Genomic DNA, 20,599 nt, shown 5'->3' with positions numbered 1-20,599 from the left:
CCATAGAAGCCGTCGATTACATGGTCTCCACATTGAATCTCGCACGGCCGCCCATTGTGATTGCGTAGAATCCGGAGACCCTTCCAAATTCAGCTAAGAGTGCTTTTTACCATTTCGGGGCGTGGCTACGCTGTCATGAGGAAAAGCACAAGTTCCAACATATAACATACATATATAGTCACGTGTTTTGACAGAATGGGCACGCCGGGATTGCACATTTATGGCGTGGACCACGTGCTGGAATACCCAACGCCGTGGTGTTTCCTGCTTCTCGTCGAACTTTTCCTCGGCGGTCGTTTCGAGACATCTTCTTCTGCTTCATCTTGGCCGGGTCGGTGGCGTGGAAGTAGAAATTGACTTCGTATCGTGCGGTGACTTTTCATCCCTCCATCTTAAGCCAAATCGTGGATAACTCTTGCTGCATAGATATATCCCTTGTCAAGCGTTGTGCTTAGCATGAAGTAGTATCTTGTTTCGTAGCTTCAAACCACTAGAGTAATATCCAGGAATCGTGCCCTATACACACACGCTTGCGCACGCGCGAAAATAAGTGTGAATTCCGCAATCAGAAGATATTAAGAAATAGCGTGCGTGAAAAGAAAATGGAAAGCCCGACGAGATAACTATCCGAAAAGTCTTGAACCTATTATACAGTGGCCAATTTAAACTTAAACCTTTCAGTTATGTCAATTTAGTTCTGGATAATTGGTCGAAAGGATTATATTAACAAATCGTTCAAAAGGTTTAGGACTCAATTGGCACAATTGAGAAGTTTATGATTAAATTGACAAGTTGTTAAAAAATTTAGGACTAAATTACCGTAATTAAAAGGTTTCGGATTGAACTGACCACCGTAAGATAAGTTTAAGACTTTTTGGATAGTTTTCCCTGAGCATGACTTATTAATGCACTCTGTGAGAATTGAGGGCGAGGATGGTGAGATGTTTAGGTGCTTTTGAGAGCCCTTCATGCATTCAATTAATGACTAGGCTCAAATGCTACGTTACTAGCTTCCCTTCGATAAATGTTATCGCCCGACATCTCCTCCTCCTCGATTCGCTGAGTGAAGAGATGGCGTGGTCCTCGGCGTACCTAGAGGGTTGGCACAGTGGATTAAGAAGTCAAAAACAATTTTTTTTAAGCATTGCTCGTACTTTCGGATAATCGGGTCTCTGCATTCGTGTTTCTAGATTAAAATAAATAAATAAAAAGAAAGCTCACGCTTATTTTAGGGACAAGTATAGAAAAGACGATTATACCAACGCTATCGAATGTGGAAATATCTATATTATTTAATGTTCAACAAATCATCATAGTTTGTTTGTTTGGAGTGAGCTTTTCCTTTTGATTTTTTTACTTTCTGCAGTTCGTGCGGCGCACGCACATTGACCTTTTATTTTTCAAACTTAAAACACTCGAAACTTCTCATAATATATGTACATGTACACATAAATTCACATATAAATTGCTATAAACTTTTGGGTTAATACCGCGAAAAAATCTAAACTGGTACACTTGTGACAAATTTACCTTAAACTAATTTTTTGACCACGAAAAGCTTCAAATCGGTACGCTTGTGACAATTTTACCCTTCGTTAGTTTCCGTTAAATTATACTCTCAAATTTCTTAGTTAGATGACACGTGGCAGTTGTTTGGAGTTTTACCCTCCGTTTGCCACACGTGTACAAGTTCGTGATTTTTCGTGATATTAGTCTAATTTAATAGATGGCAAATTCGTCACAAATGTACCAGTTTTGAATTTTTTATGGTTAAAAAATTAATTTTGAGTAAATTTATCATAAGTGTATCAGTTTACAATTTTTTGTAATATTAATTCTAATTTTTTTGAAATTAGAGTAATGGCGTGGATGGATATTGACAAATCACCTTTATCAAGGGACTTAGAAACGCCATCCCACCAACAATCAGTCACGCGTGCAATTTAATGAATGGACGAGAATGAAACAACGAGACGAGACCGAACCATTATTTCATTAGCTTAGGTAGCATCTCAAGGCATTTTCCGACTAAGTACCAAAAACTTTAGGGCACCACATACATATATGCACGTGAAGATGATGCGCCATATGTGGTTTCTTCATTCATTGATGATATCCGCAAGACGTAACGATGTTCTCGAGTATAGGGTGCCACGATTTTTCCAGGAAGTTAATCAAAAGAAATTGGAATGTGGAAAATTACCAAAAAAGTGGTAATTATAGTGCGCTTGTACCAATTCAGTCCTAAACCTTTTAATTTGACAAATTTAGTCATAAACCTTTTGATAGTTTGCCAATGCAGTCCATTCAGCCAATTTTGATCAGAAATTGATAACATGGAAGCCGACCGTTGTGCATAACATGACCAACGCTAACGTTTTTTTTGAATTTTTTTCGTTTTTTTCATTTTCTTTTGTTATTGTTAAGGGCTTGAGGGGGCCGCCGGGCCTCAGCCACTGGGGGAGGGCTCGCAACCCTCGCCTAGATTCAAGCGAGGGCCGTGCCCCTCATCAAGAGCCTTCTCCAGCCACTAGGTGAGGGCTCACTACTCTCGCAAGTGGCTAGCAAGGGCCACGAGCCCTCACTCAGTGGCTGGCAGCCCCCACAGGCCCTTAACAATAAAAGAAAGAAAAGAAAAGAAAAGAATTCGAAAAAATTAATAAAATAATTCAAAAAAAATTCGCGTCAACGTGACCGCACCACGTACAACGGCCAGCTTCTGCGTCATCAATTTTCAGATAAAATTGATCGGATAGACTATATTGGTACATTATCAAAAGGTATATAACTAAATTGGCCAAATTGAATGGTTTAAAACTGAATTGGCACTAACGCAATAAATTTAGGACTTTTTTTATAGTTTCTCCTCCATTATTTCATTAGCTTGTGTAGGCATCTCAAGGCAATTTCCAAATAAGTACCAAAAACTTTAGGGTACCACATATATATATATATATGTATATGCACGTGAATATGATGCGCCAGATGTTGTTTCTTCATTCATTGATGATATCCGCAGGACGTAACGATGTTCTCGAGTACAAACTTTAGTGCCCCGATTTTCCAGGAAGTTAACAAAAAGATATAGGACTCTTTGCTATAAGGTCCCTACGGGTACAAATTGAAAAGTCTTCGATGTGACATATTTGCAAATTTGGCTTTTTTTATTTATTTCATTTTGCCCCCTCTTAATTGTGACTTTACTTGGTAATGGGAATGCTCTTCCCTTTCGGTTGCATATGTAACCATCACGATTCAATGTGCTCGGCGTTGGGGTCGCGCTCGAACTTTATGATGAATCAAGTTGCCATAGTTCATCCACGTCACTCGGAGTACCGGGGGCATAAAGAGTTTCGCGCTCGATACTGTTGGAGTCGGCCACGGTCAGACACTACCCCCTAATCCAACTCGGCTCGAATTGAGAAATTCACAAAAAGAAATTCAAATTCAATACGAGATATGTTATGTCAATAAGGATGAGAGGTTTTAAATGAACTTCAATACGAGCCGGCGAAAATTGAGAATTACGAAAATGAAGTTTCGAAAGGACTCTGGCGGTTTTTCTTGAAAGATGTACAGAATCTTTTCCGACACAAACCTAGACTAGACTGCCATTGAAGGGGACTTAGCTTAGCCACAAAAATGCAACAAACATGTTGTCGTTGTTGGACCACCGTAGCATCCTATTACCACCTAACTTCACCAACAAGACGGATGCATTACTGAATATGGCCGGGGCCCAGTAAAAATAAAGATTGGAAAAATTATCCAAAACGGCTTAAATTTATGAGTTAATATCACGAAAAATCATAAACTGATATATTTATGATAAATTTATTCCAAACTATTTTTTCGACCCCTCGCCAGATCTGGCAAGGCTTGAACTCACCGGCAACTGGCGAGGTCGGCCTCACCCAGAAGCGGCGAGGTTGAGCCTCGGCTGACCTCAACTGTTGCCGGTGGGCCGAGCCTCACTAGGGACGGCAAGGACAACCCCTTGCCAAGGGCGGGCAAGGCCGACCTCACTAATTGTCGGCGAGGTCGACCTCGCCAGCGGCCGCCGGCGCCGACCTCGCCGGACCGGCAACCCGCCAAAGGTTGAAGATGAAGGAAAAAAAAAAGGAAAGTAAAAATAAAAGAAAATAAAAAAAATAAAAAAATTCGAAAAAATAAAAAATTATATTAAAAAATTAATTTTGGGTAAAATTATCGCAAGTGTACCAGTTTGGGGTTTTTTATGGTCAAAAAAATAGTTCGGGGTAAAATTGTCACGGGTGTACCAGTTTGGGGTTTTTTATGGTCAAAAAAATTGTTTTTGGTAAATTTGTCACACGTGTACCAGTTTGGGATTTTTCGTGGTATTAACCCTAAATTTATTGTACGACGGGCCAATTTAGTTTTGAACTTTTCAATTGTGCTAATTTAATTATAAACTTTTTGACGGTTTGTCAATTTAGTCATTCTGACCAAATTTGGCCGGAAATCGCTGACGTAACGATCTAGTCAGTGTCGACCATCCTATGTGATACGGCTAGCGTTAACGTAGATAATTTTTTTAAATTTTCTAATATTTTTCCTTTCCATTCTTTTCTTTTCGTTTCTTTTTCTTTTTTTCTTTTCCTTTTCTTTTTTTCCCTTTTCCCTCCATCGGACATCATCGAGCCTCATCGATGGCCAACGACGGCCTGAGGCCAACCCTCGCCAAATCCATCACCGGATGTGGCGAGGGCAGCCCTCGCCTAAGAAAAAGGGACAAAAGAAAAAAGAAAAGAAAACAAGAAAAAAATTCATAAAATTTTAAAAAAAATTTAAAAAATTGTCCACGACAGCATTGGCCGTGCCATGCAGAACGGTTGACGCTGACTAAATCGCCATGTCAGCCATTTCCTGCCAAAATTAACATGAAAGACCAAATTGGTAAATCGTCAAAAGGTTTAGGACTAAATTGGCATAATTAAAAAGTATATGACTATATTAGCAAATCATCAAAATGTTTAGAACTGAATTTGCATGATTGAAAGGTTTAGAACTGAATTAAAAGCTGTAAAATAGGTTCAAGACTTTTTACACAATTTTCCCCATTAAGATTGATATGCAAAATTAATCAACAAAATGATGTATTAATTAGATTTTGTATATCGAAATTCGAATGCACTTATTTAGCCTATCTAAACATATGCTCAATTTTAATGGAATTTTGTGACTTCATATTGTACATCAATTTTGATAGCTCCACATAACAACTCTAGCATATGATTTTAGCCAATCTCATACTACGTCGGCTCAGCTCATGTGAGCCAACAAAATCTTCGATCTCAACCCTTCAATTAACCAAACTTTTATGCATCTCGACGAAATGTGCAATCACTGGCAATGTCTAAATCATATAGTACCAATCAAATCTCGCACGAGATTCACTTGATCTTAGGCCAGTTGCACCCCACGTTTGAGCCAACAAAATCTTCGATCTCAACCCTTCAATTTGCATGAATGAACCAAACTTTTATGCATCTCGACGAAATGTGCAATCACTAGCAATGTCTAAATCATATAGTACCAATCAAATCTCGCACGAGATTCACTTGATCTTAGGCCAGTTGGACCCCACGTTTTTGTTCTAAGGGCTGAACAACATGCGATAAAAAGGGTCCACACACTTTTGTAATGTGTCAACTGCCAAACATACTATGTTGTGTTATAGCCTTTCGAAATGGAAAAAATGGTTTTCTCGTTCATTCCACATCAGAACCAGGACAAAAAGAAGATGAATGCGCTTGAAAGTCGAAGAGGGTTTGCTTGAAGAAATGCTATTTGCCCTTCAAGGCAAGTGTTACATTTTTCTTTTTGTGGAAAGGATACGGAAGGCGAATTTGAAAATCTCGTACCCATTTTCAATCCTCATCTATCAAATTGTCCCCTTCCCAATTTCCACACAGAACCCTGACATCGTGCAAGTTAATAATTGAGGGAGAATAGAATAAGGAACCTCTTTCACCTTTACTTTGGATGAGTCTCATTCACCTAACATTGATGCTTCCTCTTAGAATGAGATTCCTCTGTAGTTAAACAGGTAAGACTATATCCAGCTATTTCAAAATAACGAAAATAGTCCTATGTTTTGTGAAAATAATCACAAAGTTCCAGAAACCCTAATTCTCTTTTCCTTATCAGTTAATTCTCCGACGTAAAACTATTGCATCTGAGACGAGTAGAGGCTCGCGACCTTTAATTCGAGGTCGTGGACCTCCAATGCTCCTCCATCAGCGACCACGATTAGGTCATGATGGGGATTGATGACACTTGATAACCCGATCATGTTCAAGGGCAAAAACTAATGTCGAGAGAGAGAGAGAGGAACGGAGGAACCCTCCCCTCCGGTGGTAAGTTGGAGGACCGGCGAAGGCAATGACGCAATAAAGGGTGGCAATGGCGCGGCGTCACGGGGAAGAAGGGAGAAAAGGGTTTAAAAAAAGGGAAAAAAGGAGTAAAATTGACAACAACAAAAAAAAAGGTGAAAAACACTTCTTAATCAAGTTTAAATTGTCTAATAATGGAGAGGATCCTCTCTCTCTCTCTCTCTCTCTCTCTCTCTCTCTCTCTCTCTCTCTCTCTCTCTCTCTCTCTCTCATATGTTTTATTTAGTAATTCCAACAGACAAACAACCCCCCAACCTCACTAACCTCTATTGAACCCACAAATCTCTATTTCTCTCTCTCCCTCCTTCAATCACTCTCTTCCACAATGCATGCAGCCTGTACAAACAACCCCCATGCAAGTTTTTTCTTTCTTTAATTTTTCTTCAAACCACAGAAAAAAAGAAGAAGAGGTTTTCCTTTTTACGTTAATTCGCCACCTCCAAATATTACATTCTCCCTCTCTCTCTCTCTCTCTCTCTCTCTCTCTCTCTCTCGGGACAAAGCGCAAAGAAATGACGCCCTTTTACCTCCTCTTCTTCCTTGTTTTCTTCAACATTGCAACCTCGGAATCGAAGCTCACGCTCGACTACTACAGCAAGACATGCCCCCGTCTCCAGGACATCATCCGACAAGTCGTCACCGACAAGCAGATTGCCGCCTCCTCCACCGCGGCCGCCACCCTCCGCCTCTTCTTCCATGATTGCATGGTGATTGTAGTTAGCGAACCTTCTATTGTCTTGAATTTTTGTAGTCTTGTTTGTGGGTTAGCATCGCTCCATTTTTTAGGCATACGAAACTGATTTACAAGATCATGTTGATGACTGTGTATCGATTCGATTGTGTTCGTATCATGCCGGGCTACATGTTAAGGTTGTTCTGAGTCTTCCGGTCCAATTTAGATTCATCTTGATCGGGGACATAGATCGACGCTTTGCCAACGTAATGATACATGGAGAAAAGAATCTTGATAGCACATGCAAAAAATGCAACTATTGATTTGTTGCGGGAAATTTGCACTAAATAGAAATAAGTGATCTTGACAAAATTAAGGATGTCTTTCTACATAATATGAGATTCGATCTGCAAGTTATTGATGAATCAATGGCACGCACTTTGATTGGGAGTGAGCCCTGATAGTACGTGGATTCGATGGATATTAAACTTTGTCTTCGTTTAATCAAACAAGGTGAAACTGAATTATCCCAACAGGTAAATGGTTGCGATGGCTCCATCCTCATCTCCTCCAACGCGTTCAACACTGCCGAGCGCGATGCCGAGATCAACCTCTCCCTCCCCGGCGACGGTTTCGACGTCATCACGCGTGCCAAAACCGCCCTCGAGCTCGAATGCCCCGGCGTCGTCTCATGCGCGGATATCCTCGCCCTCGCGGCCCGCGACCTCGTGACCATGGTCGGCGGCCCCTACTACAACATCCGCTTGGGCCGAAAGGACGGCTTCATTTCGAAAGCATCCGAAGCCGAGGCTGCCATGGCGAAGCCGACGATGCCCCTGACTCAAATCATCAAAATCTTCCAGTCGCGAGGGTTCAACACGCAAGAGATGGTGGCTCTGAGCGGAGCGCACACGATCGGCTTCGCGCACTGCAAGGAATTCAGCAAAAGGCTGTTCAATTTCAGCAAGAAATCGGACTACGATCCCACGCTCTACCCCAAGTACGCGGAAGGACTGAGGAAGCTCTGCGAGAACTACACCAAGGATCCCACGATGTCGGCATTCAATGACGTGATGACGCCGAACAAGTTCGACAACATGTACTACCAGAACCTCCAGAAAGGGCTGGGGCTGCTGGCCTCGGATCAAGCGATGGCAGTGGACAAGAGGACGAAGCCGTACGTGGACCTGTACGCGGCGAACCAGACGGCGTTCTTCCAGGCGTTTACTCACGCCATCGAGAAAGTGAGCGTGTATCAGGTGAAGACGGGGAGGAAGGGAGAGGTGAGGCACAGATGCGATGCTTTCAACTCTCTCAAGACTTGAAATCTCAAAAGGTTCGATGGATCTACAAGTAATTTTACTACGTGTGATGATGAGGACATAAAAGCAAAGCAAAACAGCAATGTTGATGAGATGAATGGCAATGTTTTACTATTACACGAGCGATGGTATCCTCGCAGATGCTGCCCGATCATAGACTGCTTTCAATTGGCCTCTCTTTTTCCTCCATTTTTCCTTGATTAAATACAGCTTTCTAGTGTTATTGCTATTTTCGCCATGGCAGCATGAGTCTTCAGAAAAACTGAACTGATGGTCCATCGAGACCACCTTAGATCACCATTTGGATAGAGAGTAGTTGAAAAGCTATGTGTATGAATTGATCCACGAACAACTCTTTTATTTTCTCTCTTCTTCTTTTTTGATAATAACGTAGAGTGAACGTAATCATGGTTACTTGTATCGTGGCAAAATTAGTATTAGGAAAATTTTAAAGTTAAGTATCAACTGTAGAGCATCAACGCCAAAGATCTTATTGAATTTTATTTTGGGTTGCTGCTGCAATACCAAAGGCATATACGCACACCCTTGTAATTGTATTCTTTTATCACGTTCAAGTCTTCTTGCTTACTAGATCGATTTTAAACCCCAAGATACTTTTGAAACTTATATTCTCTAGTATTCTCTTTTATTTACAAAATAAATTATCACAAAAAAAGTCCGTGGAGAAATCATGAAGTTTAATGATAATAATTGATTAGATGTTTGACAATGGAATACTAATTGTTTAATTTTCAAACAAGAATGAATTGTTCAGGCAAAAGATATTACATTTATATAGGCACACCAGCAATGAAAGAAATATATCTGCACAATCGCCGACACAAAACGTGCAAGTAGAAAAATTGCAAAGCTCACTTGGCTATATTTAAATCATTTGTTTGAGGAAATATTTTTGAAATAATATGTTTTCAAAATTAATTTAATTTTGATTAAATAGATTAATCCACTTTACCTAAAGTTGATACTTAACACTGGGCAAAGCCCTTCTATGATCCCTCAAACAACAGATTTCGATTCCGAACACGTGGCATGAATGTATTCTATGGCGACGTACAAATGCTTGAAAAGTTTTTGAATGAACAACTAAAATGTATTCTTTTGTTATCAGACCGCTACCGATCCTCCGAGCAACCGTTCCATGGGAATCTAAAAGCGCCCGTCATTCAATAGCGAGTCAAGCTGTTCCTTACTTCTATTGCCTGTTTCTGAGACTTCAGCGATTGAAATTCAGTTTTCATCTATAGCCGCCGGGAGATTTAGACAAAACAGTGATCCAGTTTCAGAACATGAGACAAGATTGCAAGAGGATCTTCCAGAATATTAACGAGAGGACAGGAAGATAAATGTATGCAAACACATCACCGGGACACCCAGAGTCCGCAAAGAGAATCTATTTGTCCAAAGTGAAGAAGCTTCATGAATAAGTTAAGCGATTTACAGGTGTTACCAGCTCAAATACTGATAACAAGAGATCAAGGGAATGAATGAAGGAAAAGGGGAGGAACTTTACAATAACAATGAGCTGCTGTCGCCTTTTAAGCAGTAAACTAAAGATTTTCGCAGAACCATAACCTCCACAGCATCATTGACATCTCAGCCAACAAGCATATGTCTTTTAGCCTGCATGGATAAACCAACGGGTAGCATTTTGTTGAAACAACAATATGAAGACTTAAGTTGTCCGTCCATTATTGCAAATATAGCTCCGTCGAGCTCATTATCTCCTGCGGTTATGCAATGCCGATACTATTGTAAATAAAATCGTCGACTAATAACTCTTACCCTCTAACAAGCCTTCCTCTTTTCAACTTTTAGATGAATATTGTACCATTTCTTCTTCCTTGGCCTCTCCCTTGCTGTGGACTTCTTCTCTCTCACTTGGCTTTCTTCTCTAGCCTCCTTAGAAGATCCTCTACTCTTGCTTTTACTTGTACTTCGCTTCAAGGGTGGACAAGTTGTGTAAGAGGAGTGAATTTCATTTCTCTGCTTTAGAAGCTCATCAATCTGCAAAATAACATAGACAATTAGTCGAGAAAATTGAAGCACGTCATTGAGCACATTAAGTGAACGAAGAAAGACAACTATTAAGTGCTCAGCTTCTGCTATCGACACTCACTGCTTGCATTTCTTGTGCATATCTACTAGTCATCTCTGTAAATTGTGCCAGCACCTGTCAATAGCCTTCATGAGAATCAAGAAACAACATTATCCCGAAGAAAATGATGGTTGCTTGAATTGACATGAAAACCTCTCTGTATTCAGTTTCAAACTTCGACAACTCGGCCCTTTTTGTCAAAATTTGAGCTTCCACAGCTCTAAGGTGTTCCTTCTCTTCTATAAAAGGTGCCGCACAAAGAGCTTCAATTGTGTAGCTTGCACTTTTGAAGAAGTTGTCACCTAATGCAATTAAAAAGAAGATCAACTAAAACTTACAGATGCCACTGAAATCCTTCCTACTGCAAACTCAATGGAGAATAAGCCGAAAGAAAGTATTATAAGCACCAACCATAAACAGCAAATACATGCGTGCCAGCCTTCAGTTCAGTTATTTCACATGGCTGAAATCCATCCAACTTTTTGAAGAAGGCAGCGTCTGGATCCTTGGCAGCAGTCATCTACAGCGATCCGAAATAAAAATCCTAAGCAGTGAAGCAGATTTAAAATTGGGATTGACTAGGGCTCTTTTTATTTAAATCATTAGCTCACTGAATTGACTGTCTGATCCAACCGATAAACGGGAAAGCCAAGAAAAAACATTCCAGCAGATGTAGTTTTTCCGGTTTTCGCACCATCCTCCTGCACAAGAATGACAAAGGTTTAAAGTACTTGATCACCTAAACATAATTCTGCACAAAAAAGTAGCAACTAATGAAGCTATAAAACAAAAAAAGTTTATTTGAGAAAAATACAATAGGGTGTTACCTGTAGAGCGAGGTTCAATCCACCATTACCTTCCTGATCGAAATACAACAACTGCAACAAACCAACCAAATAGGATAAGATGGTAGTTCGTTAATAGCTGTACAATCCATTAGATTTTCTTTATCAATATCAACTGAAGCAAAATGTCCACCAATATCAAATGAGAAATAACTACTGAAAACCAAAAATTATAGAGATAAAAAAAAAAAAGGCATAACACGGCAAAACTCTAGGTGATTGAGAAGTACTCTCCTCATATAGAGTCATAGTGAAGGTAGTGGATGAAAAAAAGCAGTTATAGAGATTCAGCATGGGACAAATATTTCCACCAAATGATAACAGGTAAGTCACCCAATTAGCTAAGACACATTAGACACTAAAATAGTCAATATCCAGACCCTTTCATGTTAACCAAATGCTGATAGTGTCGAGCAAATATTTGAAATTGCATGGACAATGAAGGCGATTCTATGTTCATTAACATGTCAACTGATAGGACACGTAAATAAAAAAAGATAAGCTATCAGAAGCTTGAAAGTTCAGTAATTTAATTGGTCCCACGATTCATTTTAACATTTCGACAGATCAAAGAAAATGTGGATACTTAACTCATTTGACACGACAAGTATAATTCCCGATAGGATATTATATTTGATGAGTAAAACTTCAGCATATAGCTACACAGCTATCCAGAATTTTAAGCTCGTTACAGGGTGTTAACGTCTGGCATTTACTTCCCTTGGTAAAACATACGGTTGGCAGAAAAGATATGAAGGGTATTCAGAGACCATACAAACAGAGACTTTGGCAATAAGACCATAACATGCAAGCAATTGCCTTCTTTACAGTATTAGTGAACTTTTCATTGCCTACTTGGAAAAAATCACATGGTATATGCAACTCTACAAAAGTACTTCTATTAGGAAAGTGTGAGGTGAATGGACCTTGAATTTGCTTTTGTCGGATGATTGAACTCGGCATACAAATCCAGATTGGGCTTCCTCCTCTGTTATTGTGACAGAATAGAAGTGAGCACATTGCTTTTCAACCTGTTTGTTCACAAAACATACACTTGAGCATCATAACACCAGCAAATACAAAATAAAACATTTAAAAGAGCACCTCACTTTCTTAGAAATAGGCTTCCCAAGCAGAAGTGGACGAATGGTGACCATGCCATTGAGAGCTTCCTCCAGAACAGTTGCAGATACAGTTGTCTTAATCGGTACACCAAGTTTACTAAAAGCCCGAACATAGATAATAATCAGAACTATTACTTATTTTTACATCATATAGCTCATGAATGATGAGGATCATCCAGTGATATACTTGGTAAAACATTACCTGAACAATGCAGCAAACATGGTATTCACAGCTCCCAAGCTTGAAAGATCTAATTCTAGCTCTTGACTTTCTGATTCAACAGCCTACAAACACAACAGCGATATCTCAAGCGGCATCAAACAACACAAAAGATCAGGAGAAATTCTGGTAAGCTTATCTCACCTCAAAACCAGCAGTGTCATATTGGCGCCTTTTGTCAGGATCAGACAGGATGTTATATGAAAATGTAACCTCTTTAAACATATCGGCAGCTTTAGGATCATTTGCATTCTTGTCAGGATGATACCTAAAATTGCAATCATCTATTTCATATTAAGCACTATCTCCAACAATGAGAAAATATTGAAGAATCATCTCGAGACAAAATGGAAAAGGAAACAGAAACTTCTTTAGCATGCTCTTCCCATCAGAAATATATTTCCCACAGTAGAAGCTTTCACACTACAAGAGAGTTAGTCAAAACCATATCCTATGAAACAAGCAACATAAGAAAGTATGGGATGTCAGAGACATTAAATTCAAGAAGCAGATCGCCGCCGCCACATGGTTCACGTATAGCTAGCCAATATCCCAACACAAAATACTCTAGCCACTAGCAACCAATTGCCCATTATCAACCAAGTTTGTAAGGACCGTCAAGATGTAGATTCTGAGATTATTTTATGTCCATCAAATCTAGTTCTCGTGTCTTCATTAATTTCATGAGAACAAATAATCATAACTTACTTCCACCTCGATTGCATGGAGAACATTCTGCTCAAGATGATTGATTAAGCTTCAGAGATCATACAAGCTTGAGTCCATTGATCAATATGGGCATCTCCTTAATACGATACCAGTCTTTTCTTTTCTTCACGAAATGAACAAATAGCATAACACTCTGGGATGGGCTTATTGGTACAGCGACAAACTTGTGTGTGTGGATTAGGCACACAAAATGGGTTTTATTCTCCACACCACCAAATGCAAACGACCGAACTTTGGCTCGCCTTATGTAATTGATGATATTAATAGGCATCTCATGAACTCAGGGTCTACCGACCTAAGGTGGATTTCCTTGTGATAGACCGTGGATTTCCTTGTGATTGCAAAAAAAAAAAAATAGCATTTCACTTTCAAAGTAGCTTAATCAAGGAGTCAATTCACCAAATCAATCTCCCGTAGTGGGCTAAAATACCTCCAGATATAAATTAGCCAGGTGAAACAACTCAGAGCTCTAGCTAGAACCCAATTTTCAGCAAGTGGATGGAAAATAATCATGTGATTAAATGTCAGGCTATTAGACTCACGGGATATCTGTCTGATGCATAGATGAAAGCATCAAGTCCTTAGCAGACAATCATCGTGAAGTTGCTCTGATCAGGTATAAACCCAGAAAAACAAGATAAAGAGCTGCACTAAGTTTTGTTCAAATTCTTCATCCGGGTACACAGACCGTAGCAAACTTCAGCTCACCGTACATCCTTTTCAAGATCAAATAAACTACCTGAACAGCACACCTCCACATTCTTCTATTTACAGGACAAACAGAAAACAAGCCAAGCTAACACTAAAACCATACGAGTGAAGCATGACTGCTGACCAATCGCCGTAATCAAGAAATAAAGCCCGGAATGCTCTCTGGTAAATGTTCCACAGCAGCTTCACTATATCTTCCCGAAGCTCACCTCTTTCCACTATAAATCAAACTCGGCTTTTCGACACAAGCTCGTCGTACTCTAGAACTAGACAAGATCTGCCCACTTAGAATTCACCGCACATCGTATATATGCATCGCCATAAGGCTACTCTTCTCCACTGGCTACACACACAACTCAAATAAAAAACCTTATGTTCGATACAAATTAGACCAGTTCTAGCAATTGATAATCACAGATGTTAATAGAACTGGTTCCAGAAACCAATGAGAGGCCGCTAACGGCTCGTCGGCATCTACAAGCAGGCATAGTTGTCGATCGCCAACCCTCGAACAGTGACTCATTCAGTCACAAGGAAGACAAATCCAACCACACATACGCACGAATCCCCCCGGAGCAACACGCATCCAAAGAACGAGTTAGGGGAAGGGAAAACACGGCAGAGAAGGCCATTAACGTACTTGAGAGCCATCCTGCGGTATGCGCTCTTGATTTCCTGATCCGTGGAGTTCTTGGCGACGCCGAGGACCTCGTAAGGGTCCCGCCGGATCTGCCCCGCCGCATCGTGCTTCTCCGACCTCGACCTGTGAGCGGGCATTCTCGCGGAGCGGGGCGGCCTCCGGAAACCCTAGAAATCGCTCCGGCGACTCCAGAATCGGCGCGGGATCCGCCGGTCGCCCCCCATCTCCAGCCCTGCCGCGGCGGCGCGTGGTTGCTTCGGACGGGACTGCGGACGGAACGGGCGGCGCCGTAGGGCGGCGGAGGACGGCGGAGAGAGAGGGAGAGGGAGAGGGCGAGAGAGAGCAGCGACGCCGCGAAGATCTCTCCGAGCTAGAGCTCGAGAGAGAGGGGAAAAGAGACAGAGAGGAGCGAGAATTTGGAGGGGAACTTAGGTGCTAAAATGTTTGTTTGTTTGTTTGTTTTTCGTTTTTCCGTTTTTTTCTTTTTTATTTTTTCGGGTTCAAAATTTATGTCTCAAAATCTCCAGGAGCTGATGAGTGTGGGGCCGTGGGGGCTGGGGACGTTACGTTGCGCCCCCGTGCGCACTGCGCCACCGCGTGAGGTGCTCGCCGCACGCGCCACGCACGTGGTGCGATGCTTCCGTGATACGAAACTTTAATGGCGAAATCCCCTGCGAAATTAATTTTTTTGGGGTGAATGTGAGATTAATAAATTTCGGTTACTGCTGAATGCAATTTCCTCCTTTAGAAGAAGTGATCTTCTTATAAAAGCATTGATTCTGTTTCGATCTTTTTATAGAGAAAAGTTATTTATTGCCTTTTTGGTCTAGATTAAAAATACTTTGAGAATACACACGACCCTATATTGATCAATATTATCAATTCGGAAAAAAATTTAATGTTCCGTTGAAAATAAATTACGGGTTTTGAGAATCGTAAAATATTGCTACTTTTTTTGGTCAGAAAAAAATATATATATTGCATGATGGAGTTAAATCTTTAGAAGCAAAACATTCCAAACCATTTTTTTGTCTCTTCAAAAGCCATTTGGATACATTTATTTTTGTCTATATCTTGAAAATGATAAAATCATTTAACTTGTATCTAGTAAGGGTGAGTAAAAGAACCGGACCGAACCGGCCAATTATGGACAGTTCCCACGGGAACCAGTCCGATATCCAGTTCCTAAAATTTGAATCGATGAATATCGATATGGTTCCCTATTTCAAGCGTGGACTGAACCACCCAAACAGGACCGATATATTAATTCTTATTATTCAATAACCTTAATTCACATTCTTTTCTCGCGACTCGGTCACGCTCGTTGCTCTTGCTTCTCACTCTCACTTCTTTCAGTCACACAGCATCACGCCTCTATCACAGCTCGACGCCTCTCACTCACACCTAAGTCGTGTCCCTCTCACTCAATGCCTCCCTCTCATGGTCTCATTTCGAGACTCGACTCTCACCTTCCTCTCTTGGTCTTGCCTCTTATCACCAGTTCAACAACTGATAGTGACCACAATCGCATCTTGTCAAGGTAAATACTCAATGCTCTGTTTTTTTTCCATTCTTCGTACAAGGTATAGGTTAAGAATTACAGTTGAGATTTATGTGAAATACTATTCAATTTAGGATTTGTTAATGATCTCCACTCATTTTATGCAGCTGTGATAAGCTTGGATCGTAATAATTGTTTCAATGTTGCGTTTAGATATCTTCTTTGAACCAATTAGTTAAAATGTATTCTTGTGCTTAGTGTCTGGATTGATTATTGTTCGGTATAGACGTGTAGTTAACTCGTTGGAACTTCAAATTACGACACTACAATCCACAGCCGATACCTTACACGATTCGTGTTAAATTGTTTGGATACATGTTACCATTGATTCTGGCTAGCTTTTGCACCTATATGACACATTTACCCCCTTCAAGATCCTGTCAATGAGCACCGTTAAAAATTTACTTACCTAGACAACGAAAGGTAAACGATATTGACATGGTGCGTCACGTGACTTAAGTGAAATAAGAACGACATCGTTTCAGCTGCAAAAATCATCTAAACTTTGATGGAGTGCAAATGTGTCATACGAGTACAAGCTTGTAGTTTTTGCCGTTATAAATATAAAAAAAATTTAGGGTAAATATGTCGCAATAAATATTATTTGATGTTTTTTGCGTCAAAAAAATTTTTTTTAGATAAATTTGTCACAAGAATTCGGATTTTTGGCGGTTTCTTTTATTTTTGCCCGAAGAGGAATTTTCGTTTCTTGTTGTGCGGCGCTCCTACTGGCGCCAGCCTCATCACCGAGATGCGCAGTGCGCACCGGGGGCGCACGGAGAGCGGAGCGCGAGGCACCAGAGGCGGGGCCGGGCGCAACCAGTAAAAATACAGAGTTTCAAAAATCGCCCCCGAGGGGAGGGGGAGGAAGGGGGGGGGGGGGAGGAGGGGTAAAATCGGGAATCCGCAACAACAAAACAAAGACAGATAGGGTTGATTGGATTGGACGTTGAGCCTATTACAATCGAAAGGCGGAAATCGCAATCGATGCGGTGGACTGACGATGAAACCTCATCCCGTAACACAACCATCGATTTCCATCGTGATTATCAAAAATCATTGCCTATTTTTTCACCGTATATTATTATTATATGTGTCTGTGTGTTGTTGTGTCGATCAATGATGACGCAATAATTTTTGCTGGGGGCCCGCGTTGGAAATCGTTGTTGTGACGTTTTCCCATGCTGTCTAATCCAACTTATGTTCAATTTTAGTGGCGGGGTGACGCAAAAGCTTCGTGGGGATTAAAGCTCCGATGATTAGGACGTTTCATCCTCTTCTGCACAGGAGCTGGTTGGGGTTGGGTTGGGTGGAGTGACGATGTGTTTTTTTTATTGAGTTCCTCTTTTTTTTTCCTTGAGGGGATTACAAAAATTATAAATAAAAACTATCCTCCTAAAATTGAGAGACGATATGTATATAACAGGTCTATAAACTTCGTAGATGGGAGGGGTAATTCTCATCTTGCACGCAAGTCGGGTCACAAACAAACACGTGGAATTTTGACGTATTGGGGGTCATGCACTCGAAATAAGTTACGGCGAAATTGACTCTAACATTATGTTAGAAAATCCAATCGAAATACTTAACCTAATAGGTGGTGAAAGATACGATATGAATACCGTAAAATAGTGTGATATATTATGGCAACGCGTATTCATTATCATGTAAGTCCGTGACAAAAAGAAAGAACTAGACGTGGAATTAGGGTTAAGGGTCGGGGTGGCATTGACGTAATTGCATGGCACGATTTGGTCGATTCATTTTAGTTTCAAAATTTCATCAAAGCGCAACAAAGTGGATTCCATACTTTGTGTAAGCTTTTCAGAGATAATTTCTTTTTTTAATCTCCACTCCATAGAGCAATATAGAATGGCATTGCTAATGAATGTGTGAGTCAAATTACATAAACTAGGGACTAAACTACGTACCATGTCGAAATTAGGTAATGCAAGGTGCATTAGTAAAGATGAAAATTCGATGTAAATTGTAACGACCCAATTTTTCGTATTTATTTTATCAATTGATTTGAATTGAGTTTGACTTTTCGTTTGCATTTACAACCCTAAAGGTTCCTAATGACCCACCTAATGCCTTGACCCCTGCCAAACAAGTAATTACATGTCTCGTGCATTAATTATCCGTAATTACAATTTAAAAGAACCTCACAGCGTATTTTAGGTTTGAAAGCCTCTAGATGTTAAACACATATGTACCTGCTAATTCTATCATATCTTCTTATAATTACGGGGCGAGATACTCTATAAAACAGCTTGAATTGTATTATTTTATGATTAATAACATACTTAACGAAAAATGATCTCGGTGTGGTGATTATACTGTAATCGCCTCTCATCGTTGTGATTGATCAACCGCATCATTCAAGATAATACCAAGGGGTCCCTTTACTTTACGAGAAATGAACGATTTGGAAAATATTTTCTTAAAAAATGACCGATTATATCGCTTATAAAAACGAATAAACGAAAAATATATTTATCGTCCCGAAAATTATTTAAACATAAATTTGTTGTCGATAATGACAACATTATTTATTGACTACTTATTTCAAGCAATCATTTTTACGAAAATATTTTTCAAATCATTCGTTTTCCGTAAAACAAACGAAGCCTTAGTCAACATAGGATTCGTGTATTTTGGTTTGAATAATCTCTATATATTAGTATATATATCATGTGCGCATGTATATTATTAAATAAGACTCTATTCATAAGGTGTCGCGCATGTGTTCCAAAGTTACTTTAAGTGGATGTTGTCATGATCAAATTATGGGATCGGGCGCATTCAAATCAAGCACTTAACCATTTGATATTGTCCCGGAAATTGTCGAAATATAAATTATTGTTGATAAGGAAAACATTTTTTATGTATTAAATATTTCAAGCAATACATACGATCATTTTTAGGAAAAAATCACGAATTTTCTACGAAACAAATGGAGCCTCAGTATCAAAATTTTTTTTGTGAACACATGATTCGAGTATTTTGGTTTGACTAATCTCTATATATTCGTACATATATCATGTTCACGTGCATATTGAATAAGACTCCATTCATAAAGTGTCGTGCATTTGTTCCAAAGTTACTTTGAGTGGATGTTGTCATGATCAAATTATAGGGTCAAACATATTCAAATTAAAGCACTTAACCACTCGATATTGAGGTTTATTAATCTCAAAGTTTCTGCCTTCACCTTGGAAAACAAAAACGGTGTTTCCAAGATCTTTTTTGACGAAACCTCAACTTTACTCGCGTTTCGATGAGTGTGGTCACCCCGAAATCAAATTGCAACAATTTAATAATAAAAGGCAGGACTTATGTGAGCACTGAAGCTGATGCAACCATGGAATCCGCTCCTCACGTTAATCCGACAATACATGTCTAATCCTACCCAAAGGAGTTGGAGACTTTAAGCTAACCCAACGTCACAAGCAACTTAAATTAAAAGCGTGTCGGTGCCAAAAACAATTTACACGAGCGGCTTTATACACTAGTAGTTTAAGATAGTAGCAGTTGTTGATACCAAAAAATGCCCAAATTCCTGACCGACGGCACGACTTAGGAGAGGCCGAGCGATGCATAGCAGAAGTAAACTTTGCTAAGCGCTGGGAGCTATTAATCGGTAAATATGGACGGTTGACGGGACAATGAAAGTCATTGCCGGCATCAACAACGAAGGGAAGTTACTAACTCCTGAGGTGCGAGCGTCGACAAATGAGGCTTGGTTTAGTCGACAAGAGACTCGAGACTGAAGTAATTTGCAATGGATTAGAAACAGAGCAGTTGTCCAAGCTGCGGAGCCGGCAATCTCGAGAGCAGTTGTGAAGATCGACACGGTTATAGGATCAGCACAATCATCAGATCACGGAGCCGCTGATTTCGAAAGCCACTAGCCGTAGTGGCCAAGAAATATGGGTTGTTGTAACCATCATGAAGTAGAATTGTAGGAGTTGCGGCCGGTGTTGGGCACAATTCAAAGAGGGTTTGTTTAGTAACTGCTTGTAAATACATGTTGCCGAATTTTAGGAGTCGCATAGTGTGTGTTTTGTTCTTTTTTGTAACTATTATTAACCGTCGGTAGTAGCCATAAGTATTAGAAATGTAATTCGAGCAAAATACCATCAATCGATCAATGTATACTGCTTGTTCAAATATATCTTCTTGTTATCTTTACATTCCACTGCTCTTTATATGATTATTCGCGATTGCCTCCAGTTCCCG

At 40.0% G+C, this 20,599-nt stretch overlaps 2 protein-coding genes across 4 annotated transcripts; one reads left to right on the top strand and one right to left on the bottom strand.

Moving 5' to 3' along the window:
• Window positions 1-6,686: 6,686 nt before the first annotated feature.
• Window positions 6,687-8,640, top strand: LOC115672059 (peroxidase 31-like). The gene is made up of 2 exons (XM_030593818.2): window positions 6,687-7,123; window positions 7,626-8,640. The coding sequence occupies exons 1-2, from the start codon at window positions 6,746-6,748 to the stop codon at window positions 8,412-8,414; spliced, it is 1,167 nt and encodes a 388-aa protein (XP_030449678.2). The 5' UTR covers window positions 6,687-6,745; the 3' UTR covers window positions 8,415-8,640.
• A 1,168-nt stretch (window positions 8,641-9,808) lies between these two features.
• Window positions 9,809-15,154, bottom strand: LOC115671915 (chaperone protein dnaJ 16-like). 3 transcript variants are annotated; one of them, XM_030593602.2, is made up of 12 exons: window positions 14,797-15,154; window positions 12,861-12,984; window positions 12,699-12,781; window positions 12,482-12,593; window positions 12,299-12,403; window positions 11,355-11,405; window positions 11,139-11,228; window positions 10,939-11,047; window positions 10,681-10,829; window positions 10,549-10,602; window positions 10,215-10,436; window positions 9,809-10,052 (listed from the first exon to the last, which is right to left on the bottom strand). In XM_030593602.2, the coding sequence occupies exons 1-11, from the start codon at window positions 14,931-14,933 to the stop codon at window positions 10,218-10,220; spliced, it is 1,233 nt and encodes a 410-aa protein (XP_030449462.1). In that variant the 5' UTR covers window positions 14,934-15,154; the 3' UTR covers window positions 9,809-10,052; window positions 10,215-10,217. The 3 variants fall into 3 exon arrangements, with proteins under 3 accessions (XP_030449462.1, XP_056165816.1, XP_030449461.1); XM_056309841.1 differs by having other exon boundaries at window positions 9,809-10,436; window positions 12,861-13,000; XM_030593601.2 differs by having other exon boundaries at window positions 9,809-10,436.
• Window positions 15,155-20,599: the final 5,445 nt, after the last annotated feature.

This window comes from Syzygium oleosum, unplaced genomic scaffold, assembly GCF_021117445.2.
Source record: "Syzygium oleosum isolate NSW1041296 unplaced genomic scaffold, Sole_v2.1 Sole_v2.03, whole genome shotgun sequence".
NCBI lineage: Eukaryota > Viridiplantae > Streptophyta > Magnoliopsida > Myrtales > Myrtaceae > Syzygium > Syzygium oleosum.
The sequence above is the reverse complement of the archived record's forward strand: the minus strand, read 5'-3'. Positions and strand labels throughout refer to the sequence as shown.